The 11,284-nt window shown below is 44.9% G+C and overlaps 1 protein-coding gene across 3 annotated transcripts; it reads right to left on the bottom strand.

Moving 5' to 3' along the window:
* Positions 1–399: 399 nt before the first annotated feature.
* On the bottom strand, positions 400–9,527 carry Tagap (T cell activation RhoGTPase activating protein). Of its 3 annotated transcripts, none has more exons than XM_047558260.1 (10): positions 9,410–9,527; positions 8,789–8,873; positions 8,642–8,695; positions 8,263–8,329; positions 6,845–7,011; positions 6,004–6,165; positions 5,460–5,569; positions 3,707–3,902; positions 3,099–3,213; positions 400–2,420 (listed from the first exon to the last, which is right to left on the bottom strand). In XM_047558260.1, exons 2-10 carry the CDS (start codon positions 8,813–8,815, stop codon positions 1,156–1,158), a joined length of 2,163 nt encoding a protein of 720 aa, XP_047414216.1. In that variant the 5' UTR covers positions 8,816–8,873; positions 9,410–9,527; the 3' UTR covers positions 400–1,155. The 3 variants fall into 3 exon arrangements, with proteins under 3 accessions (XP_047414216.1, XP_047414217.1, XP_047414218.1); XM_047558261.1 differs by having other exon boundaries at positions 8,789–8,869; positions 9,410–9,484; XM_047558262.1 differs by lacking the exons at positions 8,263–8,329; positions 8,642–8,695; positions 8,789–8,873; positions 9,410–9,527 and having other exon boundaries at positions 6,004–6,137; positions 6,845–6,981.
* Positions 9,528–11,284: the final 1,757 nt, after the last annotated feature.

Genomic DNA, 11,284 nt, shown 5'->3' with positions numbered 1-11,284 from the left:
ACTTTCTTATGGTTTTGTGAACACCCAGAGACCTGGGTGTCTTCTGAACTCAGGTCCCCAGGCAGGCCTGTTGGTCTAGAATGATGAATGTGTAGTCAGTATGTGCTTGCTGATGAACCAGTTTGTGAGTCAATTTCTTGGTGGATTCTATTCAATGAGGGAAAGGAGGTAACAAGTCAGTAAGAACCAGCATTTTGCAGGGTGTGGTGGTGCATGCCTGTAATCCCAGCAACGCAGGAGGCTGAGGCAGGAGGATTGCAAGTTCAAGGCCAGTCTCAGCAACTTAGTGAGACCCTGCCTCAAAATAAAACATAAAAGGAACTAGGAATGTAGCTCAGTGGTAGAGGACCCCTGAGTTTAATTCCCAGACCTAAAAAAAAAGAACATTTTCACTTTCAAATAAGGAAGGTAATTTATTGTAGTGAAATTACATTGAAGTTTTGCATATGACCCTCAACGCATATAAAATCATTTACCTCCGCACTACTGCATGACACCAACGAACAAAGAAACTCAAAGTGCTCTAAGTGAGTTAAAATGGATGTAATGTTTTCCCACTAATCTATCCTAATTTAATCAGATGATTAAAACGATGTAAGTATTTTCTTAATTTTCTTTATGGTCGTTTCCTAATGTTTCTTGACAACTCTCAACACTGAACTTTCTCTCTCTCTCTTCTGCTGTAATTAGCTAATAAGCAAACCTCCTTAGTAGAGTAAGCGTACGCTGAAGATTTAAATATTTTTCTCTAGACGGAATTGGTGGAAAATGTGAAAATCGGCCTGACATTTGAGGCAACATTAACAAAGCAAAGATGATTTTAAAACACTAATCAACAAAAATATGCCCCAGGAGGCGAAGAACAGCAACGTACTGCAAGGACACAAACACATGCAATCATGGATTTGGCAGACAGTCCTCGCACCTAACACCCTGTCTCTGATACAGTTTATACATTTGCTACATATCGCACAAATCCAGGTATGCACAGAAACTGTGAAGCGCCCCCGTGCGGCTGTCCCCAGGAAGGGCACTACACAACTTTTTGAAAGAGCTTATTCATGACTTTTTTGAACACAATCTACAAACAGTTCTTTCTGCAATCCCATATGTACAGAGACGCCACCAGCTAGTCATGGCCAATGGCCTTCCTTCCTAAATGTAGGACTCTTTAACATACTGGAGGTGGTCAGCCTCAAAGATCGGCTGGCTACATCGTCGCCTGAGGTAGTCCCGCTTGTCCTTCTGTATCAGCTCGGACACAGTCCTCAGGCTGGGAAGCTCAGGCCGCCCCAGGGTCGTCCCAGGCCCTCGAGTTTCCACAGAGGTGCCACCCTGTTCCCAACACTCAGTCATGGAAGACAGTCTGCGTCCACTAAATGCCTCTTCATGGCAGATACTCCTGCAGTCCCCTCCATGGTGAGCAGGCAGAAGAGGTGGACACACGGAGTCCTGGCTCAGCATTCTTGCCCTCATACTTCCCACCGTCTGGCTGCCGTAGTCGGAGAGTCCGGACACCTGGCACTGAATGGCCTCTTGGTAGGATGGTGGGCTTCCTGGACTCCTCTGGTCAACCAGCTGGAACACATCATTGACTGAGACCCCAGGGGGCAAGCTGCAGCCTGCGGCTATTTGGCTGTAGATGTCGGACCTGCTTTCCTGGATGATTCTTCCAGCAAGCTGGCTTTCTCTTCTCAAGCCCTTCTTGACTTGGTCTCTGGTAAAGTCTTTGGATTTCGCAGTCCCACAGCTGGGGGTTTTGGGCAGCACTTTTTTGTGAGAGGCAAAGGAAAATGACATGGAGTGCTTTTTAATTTCTCTGTTGGGCTTGCTTTTGTCAGTCTTCGTGGTGAAAGACTGATGTCTGGTGAAGAAATTTTTTTTGGGACAGGAAGGAGAAGCTGCAGGTGAATTGTCAGAGGACCCATCCAGGGAGCCGCTGGATAAGGCTTTGGGTCCTGGTCCCTGCAGCAAAGCCAAACCCGGGGTTGAGTTCTTGATCTTTAGGTCCACCGGTCTCTTGGCTTTGACTTCCACCGCAGGGAAGACCTCCTCCGGAAACGGGTCTTCGGTTTCCTCATTTTCAAAAGGAGAACCTTCCCGGGGCATGGTGAAGTCGTCCTCACTTTTGGTTAGTTTTTGGTTTGTCACCCGGCTCTCAAGGCACTCTTGAGAGAGTGGCATGCTGGGTTCCGAGAACCTCCTGTCTACCTGGCTGATGGAGCTCTTCAGTCTGGCGACCGTGCTCACAACTGGCTCCAGGTTTAACTCACAGGTGTCCTGTGGTCCCCTAATGTCCAGGCTGGCAGCTGTGCCTGTGGGTGCCTGGGGCTGCCTGCTGGGATTCTTGATGGCCCTGGTGGATTCGAAATCAGGATCGTAGCTGTCGTAGGCTGAGTCATTCTGCAGGGTCGACACGTCTGGGGAAAGTTAAGGAAGAGGTGAACTTTGTGTTCAAGTACTTTTAGAAATTATATTCATTAGAGGTCACCCTATTCATGCCAGTTATGGTACTAGGTGACTTGGTGGAACTGTTTTGGAGCGTGAATGACAAGAAATATGTCACATTAGAATTTTATTTCTTTCCAAATTTATTTTAGATGAGAAGAAAAGTAAAGAAGAGGGAATGAGTGAGGGAGGGAGGAAGGAAAAAGAGAGAGAGAGAAAGTGTAGGAGAAGGAGGAGGAGAAGGAAGGATAATCTTCAGTGAAAACTTTTTTGATTTTAAATCTTAAAATCAATCCTTTGGATGGCTCCTTTATTGGGTCCATTTCTATTTTAATAGACTTACTTACATTCCATTATGTGGAGACTAAAGTTTCTGACCCAAATCTATAGCTAAAGGTTACTTAGTAAAATCAGAAGTTATTTGTGATTTAGAATACGAAGGGGAAAGAGTTCCAGGCTGAGGCTGAAAGATGGTGTGAGGAGCTGTTAGGAGAACATTTCAGAGCAAGGTTTTCATGTTTACTGACTTCCTACAGGCTGGAGTCTGGTGAGGGCAACGTCTTCAAATACCAGGGAGTCTTCACCTTCCTAGTATGGACTGGCACGAATTTCTGCCCAGAATCTTAATCAAGTGACAGCACATTCTGTACCTGAACTGTCTGTGTGTTCCAGAGAGTCATCAGAAGTGATGCTGGAATGAGCTGGAATGTTCTCCCCAAATATCTCAAAGCAGTTGTCAATGAGGAATTCCACCAATGTCTTAACCTGTGAGGAAAAACAAGCAGATCATTATTAGCCTGAGGGCCATTTGCTTTAGGGCAGAGGCAGGAATGAGGACATACTGGAGGCCAACTATTAGGGCGGTTTCCAAATGAGACCAGAGCATACTGACATTTGGTAACAATATACATTCAAGTTAGAGTGTTTTTTGAGACATGCATTTTTAAATTGAAGAATTAAAAAAAAGCCTTTGACTTTAAAGTAACTGAAATTTCCAAATTGGTAGCTGGACTGCCAGAGGGTTTCCCTATCCAGTTGTGATGTCTCTGTCTCCTAGGAAGACAGGGCACAGCTTTCTTCAGTTTCCTCACATACCTGTATCTAAGAGGGTGGAGTTGTGACAAAAGCACTCTGCTTTTGAGATCTTACTGTGACCCTGAGTCACTGTGAGAAATTCAGAAGCATTTCATCGCTTGGCTTTTGCAAACAGAAGGTGAGATCATAAACCAGGAGCTTCTCATAAATAAGCAGAACAAACCTTATTGTTCAAGTCTTTTTGGACCTCAAAGGACAAGTTGTGGTCATTCTCCAGGGTGAGCACGTTGGGGCCGATGCAGATAGCCAGGTTGCTGGAGTCCATCTTGTTGACCTCGGAGTCTTTGCTGATCAGGTGCAGCACGTAGACCAGGTGCCTGAGCAGCAGGAGGTTGGGCCGGGGAAGCTGATCTGCAACCCTGGAATAAAGAGAAGGGACATTAATTTTTAAGGGACTGATGACCTATCCAGCTTTATTGTAGCTTGTTCGAAGTTTCTGCCCAAACCAGACTTCCTTTAAAATGGGGAAGGTGCATCTTCCCACTAAAATTGTGGAATGTCCATTCAGATGCTTCAGCAGCAACTGCCACAGAATGGGACTGATAAACCACCAGGTCTCTAGCTGTGACACCAGTAGCATCACCCTTTATTATTCACATGGGTCTTAAATTATGAAGCCAGCCAGCATTAAACACCAGAGCGCCTTTTTATTTTCAAAACCATTTTGTTGCTTAATCATTTAACTTTGTAGAAATTCTCTTTGAACATTACAAGACTGGTTTTCTTGTCTTTTTTGGAACTGTGATCACCAAACCAAGATGACCCATTTTTATACCATCCTGAGAACAAGTCGGTCTATAAGGGCCTTTTCATAAATGTGGTCCAGGCAGCACTTAAATATCAACGTTAACACTTAATGATAACCAATTGGATTTTTAAAAGTCTCACTTTTTCAAAAAATGAAATGGTGACCCCAATACACAGATTCTTGTCATTTCTCAGAAGAATTATTGTTATCAAAGAGTTTTATGACTAGGTAGAAAATTATTGTGATAATCTTAGTTTTTTTTTTTTTTTTTTTTGAACAAACACTCTGATGTCTTCATGTCTGTAAAGTTTTCATTGAAAATGTTTAGCTGTTGGGGACATTTCTAATACATAGATAGGCTTCCTTAGGCAGAAGAAGTGCTGTCTCCAAGAGATCACATTGTTGTTTATGTACGTAATCACTGTGACTCACTGGAATGTGTTCTTATATAGCTTTCATTTTTGTTAATTATAAGAACACAGAATAGGCGGAGGAATTTTAAGAACAGAACGGTCCCTTCCAAATGACTCTCTTACCATTTGAGGGAAGCTTATGGTAGAAGTGTTGTCCTGCTCGACACCAACCAAGGTAGTTAAGAATAATCCTGATTCCTACGCTCTGCTGACTAGTCTGTGTTCAAATCTCAGGTTTGATTTTCTTTCATACCTTTTTGAACTCCCAACCCTTTTAGATTCCCCCAACCCTTGAGTTCTGTGAGTATTAAAAGTCGCTTTCTACTTTTTGAAGAAGTACTTTCTTCTATTTGGCTAAAACTGCTTTTAAAAAGCCAGGGAACCTCCTGGTTTTTATTCTGGGGGTGGATGAGCAATTACGCTCTGATTCGCTAAATTCACCATTTGAGTGAAACGTGGATTGTGGCGCACTCTGTCAGTTTTTTTTTTTTTTTTCCTCTGTGGTGCTGGGGATTGAACCCAGGGCCTTGTGTTTGCAAGGCAAGCACTCTACCCACTGAGCTATAGCCCCAGCAAAGAGTTTTTATTCCCCCCCGCCCCATCTGAGGGTCCGGGGATTCAAACCATGGCCGTTGTGCATGCTGGCAAGTGCTCTCCGAGAGGAGCTGTCTCCTCAGCTCCGCTTTGTCAGTTTTATGAAGGAGCGAAAGACGGAGATGGGGGCCTGGCCTCCTAGAATGACTTTGAGGACTTACTGCTTCAGGGCTTCAATTCTGTCCTCCTCGTTCCGCTTCTCCAGGGCGCCCATCCACTCCTCAAAGAGGTCACAGGACAGTAGCTTCAGGGGGATGCTCCGGAGGAAGTCCTGGAGGGGAAAGGGGGTGTTGGCCCATTCATGTCATACGCTGTGCCGCTGCCTAACTTCCCCTGGTTCTGTTCTGCCTCCGGGTGCCCATGCTGATCCTATCACAGACGTGTCCCTGCATCCCTGCGTTTGGTTCATCTGAGGCTGCCTCTCTCAGACTCACCCTGTGTCAGGGACTTCCTGACCCACAGGGAGAGGAAGAGTCACCCTCCCCAAATGAGTGAATTCTCAGGGGTCCAGATTTAGGGGTGTGAGCTTGGCCATGGGACAAGGAAATTTCCGACATTTTGTCGGAACAGATGTACCCCTTCCAGTTGAAACCCGGGGCCACTGAAACTGAAAAGAAGGAAAAGGTTCAACTACAATATGAGGCTCCAGTTGCAGCAGAGGCAGCGCCCTCTGGCAGGCTCTCTGACCCAGGCATGGTGGCTCACCTTGAAGACCGCGGCCAGCAGGTGTACAGGGAGCCCTTCCAGGGCCACCGTTCCTCCGCAGTTGAGTGCCTCCTTCAGCTCCTTTCGGGCTTTCTCACTGGCTGCTTTCCTGAATATTCCTTCAGTGGAAGGGCCTTTAAGGCAGAGAATAGTGAGAATGTCCTGTAGGAACAGATATGGGAACAGGAAATGGTGACCCAGGGCTTGGACACGTACTTTGCTGGTATGAATATATGAAAATCTATATAGGTTGGAGAAAGAGAATTAAAATAGCGTACATGAATATTCCCTAACTTTACCCATCAAAAATATCCTTTCCCCAAGAGTTAATTCTCTTTATTATCCTGAGATAGTCGTAAGGAGAGTCTTGAGGCCAGAGTTGGCTTCCAGTGCAGTCACTGCTGACTCTCTCCCTTCACCCTGTTGGTTTCCTGAGAGGGAAATCGTGCATGCTCCCTCTTTTCAGTCTAAAATAACATCGGGCCTCCCTCCTGTCAAATACTTCCATGAAAACACTGGATCTCAGATCAGATCCTCTATACTCTGTCTCTGCCTGTTGATTTTCTGAAGCTGCAAATTTCCAGCCTTCTTGCCTCCATGAAGTCAGGGGAGTGAGGAAGAGACCATCACCCTGAGCTCAGTGGCAAACATAACTAATTTCTAGAACCTCAACTGGCATCTTCTCTCCCAACCACACTTGGATGTAGGAGCACCATTTGCAAGAATGGAAAATTCCAAAGCTTGACCCCAACAAGGTTAGCAGGGGAAAATACCCTCGTGTTTTCCAAGGATTTTTCACATAACATAAACTGAGGTAGGTTTACAAGCAAAGTGCACTCACCTGAATGGGCCTGGGCAGGGTGCCGTTCTCACCGCAGATAATTGACAAGGGTTGATCAAACAGCGACACTTTCAACTCTGGCTCCAAAGCCCCGGGGAAATCTGATGAAGGGGAGAGTCTTCTCATGAGGAAGGGCCAGGACAGCACTTTCTTTCTCTTCTTAACTTCTACCGCCAAGAAAGCATGAGAGAGAGAAACGTCAGCTTACAATGTTGATAAGCAACGATCCACTCAAGAAAATGGCTGTGCCGGTCACATACGGGCATCTCCAGGATGCCATGAGGGGAAATAATTCAGAAAAACTGAGAAAGCAGAGGGCATGACTTCTGATCTAGAAAAACCAGTTGAAACAACAACTGCACGGTTACCAGGGCAACCAGTCCCAGCACATCACACTGAGGTTCCTCATCGTCCCCACCTTTCCTGTTTTTACCTTCATCAGCTATTTGCTGCAGGAAATTAGCAAAACCCCACTGTGCAGGTCATAAATGACCATCTTAATGTATTGGCCTTAATAACTACAGAGGATATTTTTGACTAAATGGATTATTTTAAGTCCCTACTTTGGCTGGTAATGAAAACAAAACTTAACAGGAGAGGAAGTGACTTGCCCAAGATCCTTTAGAAGGTTCTGGGTAGGACGGGCCACATCAACCCTCCAAAGTCACAGTAGCACTAAGCAGCCACTAGGGGGAGCCACATCACTCAGCGTGCTGCTTTAGGACAGGGGCTGTGGTGGATTGCTTCAGGAAGGCTGGAAACTAGACCTAGCATTTGGAAATTATCAGCCACATATTATCAGTGTTCTTCCAAACTCCAGAATGTGCATTGGCTCGTGTATCTCAGAAGTTCCCTTCCTTCCTTCTTCTCCTTTTATCCTGTCGTGACATCCACATTTCCTAAATGACTGGCATGTGTGACACCACATTGTGTACTGGCAAGTGGAAGCTGGATGGGAGTGAAGTGTCCTGTCCTGACCCTTCAGGAAAACTGGCTCAGGGTCATGTTACAATGAAGTGCATTGTTAAAAAAGTCGAGAGCAAATGGTAGGCTCTTTGGGGTTTGAGAGGACCAACAATCGCCTCAGGAGCTCTTAGGTGTTTCTCCATTAGGAAGGAAGAACACAGAGCGGCACTATGGATGTTCACAGACACATGCTTACCATCCAAACAAGCGGCCAGGAGACCTGTCAGCCCCACTAAAAACCCTTTGCCTCTCCGTGTTTGTCTGTAAGAGGATCTCTCCTCTGACAGCCCTTGCCACTTTAGTGGAGCCATCAAGGGTTAATGTTCTGCGGTCTTTAAGAGAACCCTCATAAAAAAAGAATTCCTAGTAGAGTAAAACACTGTGGTTTTCGCAAACCAAGATCACTGGTCGTTAACACTTGCAGAGAAGATCAGTATGTTTTCAAAACTCACCAATGAGCTGGCAAATGCTGTCTTCACTCTCACATGATGCCAACAGGGGATGTTCCTTGATGTCACCCTAAAAATATATTTATTTCTGTCAAAATCACAACAGAAGAAACCTATCCAGTCTTCATCCACAAAATACACATACAGCATTTTATTTATCTTAAAAATTAAGTCATTGTTTTTCTAGCTTCTAGAATCAGTATCATTGTGTTGATTGTCATCATAGAAAAATCTCAATTAGAAGAGCCCAACTAATATATTTAATTGTGTTTATGATGTCAAATTTTGACAGATAATTAAACAATCTAAATAATATTCAATTAAAAGAGCAAGCTTTTTATCTCGTAGTGCAGATAAAAAGTTGAAAAAATCGTTTCCTTACCTCTGATTGACATTCAATTAATGTCTCCATAGTATTGGCATTTAGTGTCTTTGACTAAAAGAGAAAAAATTTTAAAAAATTAAGTAAACGTCTTCTGACTCTTGCCTCTAGAAAATATGAATGAGCAGATATAAAAGAGGCACGTACCGCATCGAAACTGCTTGTCAACCTCATTGGAATCTGGGTTGGCTGCTCAGGGATGAATTTCACTCCTGTGGGACCTTGACTCTGTCTACGATAAATCATACAGAAAAGAATAAGTTGGCCAATTTCAGTGCCTCTGTGCCAAAGCAGAGTTTGAAACTATTAGAAAAGTTCTCATTCAGCCCGTTACCAAATGTCAGATGCCACTAAGAACAGCACTTGAAGGTGCTTATCTCTGAATTCCTTAAGCTGGATTTCTTTACCACCACAGACATTGCTATTTTATTATTACATTCCCAACAAGAGATGGTCTGAATATCAATTCCAATAACAGCTAGCATTTTTTCTGGAGTGCTCTCAAGTCCTGTAGTAATTACTCAGGATTGATTTTCTTATTCAACTCAAAAAAGACAAAATGTATCTCCAGGATGCTACTTAGAGTAAACATGAACCAAAGATAACACATTTAAAGAATTCCTACACCCCAGAAGTGCCACCTTCACGTTGAAACCAGGAGTTCCATTTGGTGCTTTTAAAACACTGGCACGTCCCTCAGCCTAGCTGTTTTCTGTTGGATGTCATTTCAGTGAGCTCGTTTCTAGTCCTGTTGGTCTATGTACTTACCCTCGGAGGGTCTCTGGCCAGAGTCCTTTTATCTCGGGTGCACTGTGGGAAAGGGGAGGCACAGCATGACACTCTGCTCTTGCTAACTCTCCGACAGCAGGGACTGACCTGCTCTGACTTCGTGTGCTGTGTGTTATAAGCGGCAGGGGCGGGCAGGTGGAAATTCAGAATACTGCTGGGACCGGAAGGAACATCACGGGCCGTCACACAGACAGAGCCAGCCAGACACTGCTCCGCTCTCACTTCCTCATTCCTTTTAGGGCAGGGAAGGTTCCCCCACCCCACCCCTGCCTCCACTTCAAAGCAGAAAATCTGTAAACTACTAGGGTTGGAAAAGATGACATCCTGCTCAAAGCGAAGGTTCTGATTAATGTCAGAGGTGGGATGTTCGAATAAGAAATCGTGTTATTCTGTGCGTAAACACCGTTTATTTTCTAAATCAGTAATTTTGGGTTCCCCCTACCCCGACTTTGCATCCTGTTTGAATGCTGTTTCCCTTCCACCCTCGTCTGCTCTGTCCACCAGGACCAAACACTGATTGGCAGCCCTGGGCACAGGACACTGTCCTGGGATCAGAAAGAAACCCCAGACTTGGTCCCTCCTGGGAGAAATGATCATCATCAAGAGCCAGGCTGATTTCTTTGGAATGAGGAAAAACCCCACGCGGGACAGTTATCCACATATTAACCCCTTTATCCTTGCCACAACTCCTAGTCAAAATGATTGACGCTTAATTTAGAGTTGAATCAATTCTAATTCTGATAAGGAAGGAAAACAAAAAATTCCTTTGGTTAGACCAATTTAAAGTGGAAAAGGGAGGGCGATTACATCTGCAGGCCCCTCCTTGGGTGTAAGGGAAGTTCTGATCTTCTCTATTGATAAGAGGTATTTAGGAAAGGATTCCAATGCACACACCAACCCGGACACATCCCAGTGCAGAGGGTCACGTAGCCCTGAGAGGAGCAGCCTCAGCCGTCCAAAGAGGGGGCTGAATCCCTCAGTGTGATGTGGAGTGGAAAAGCCAGCAGTGAAGCGTGTTCTGCAGCCTGCCATTAAGGCACAGCTCAAATGCGACAAAGCAGCTGCCCAGCGAGAAGCGCCTAGAGTGGTTCCCCAAAGGGGACAGTGGTGACTTCAAGGGACCACACCAGGGCTTGTCATGGTCCATTTCTGGATCACAATGCTGCCAGATGTATGTGTATGCTAGTCTTTCAGAAAGAGTTTAAAAATAACTTGGCTAATTCCTCATTAGCACCTTTAATCCCAGAACCGTTTCCTCTTGACAGCTCTGTGTTCCACACACTGAACAGGGGCCTTGTGAGGTGTGCTTCAGGACGTCCAAGTCCAGAGCGGTGGAAACTCGTCCTGGAACCGGGTGTCTCAGGGACCTGAGGGCAGATTCCAATTTCCAGGCTTCCTGAAGAGAGACAGCTCCCTCTCTAAAACTGCCACAGCCATTGCCAGAGTTTCCCCAGTGTCCCCAAGGTGGCCGCAGATGCTACACCCCGATTGTGCCTCTCTTTGCCTTCATAACCTCCAAAACTAATATGCTGATTTTTTTTAATTGAAAAGGGCATTTATGAACGGGGTTGTGGCTTAGTGGTGGAGCACTTGCCTAGCGTTTGTGAAGCCCTGGGTTCCATTCCCAGCATTGCAAAAAAGAAAGAAAAAGAAAAAGAAAAAAAAAGAGCACTTATATTTATGACCTGCCTAGACTGGTGCCAGGTGCATTATAGGTCCGCACTAAATAATTTCTGAGTAAATATATTTACTTATTAAACAGTTGAAATACAATATTTTTGTAATATTCTCTCTTTATTACAATGTCTTCTTTCTGGTATATTTTATGAACTTCCCCTCACTGGAAACACCTCC

This window comes from Sciurus carolinensis, chromosome 7 (genome assembly GCF_902686445.1).
Source record: "Sciurus carolinensis chromosome 7, mSciCar1.2, whole genome shotgun sequence".
Taxonomy (NCBI): Eukaryota; Metazoa; Chordata; class Mammalia; order Rodentia; family Sciuridae; genus Sciurus; species Sciurus carolinensis.
The sequence above is the reverse complement of the archived record's forward strand: the minus strand, read 5'-3'. Positions and strand labels throughout refer to the sequence as shown.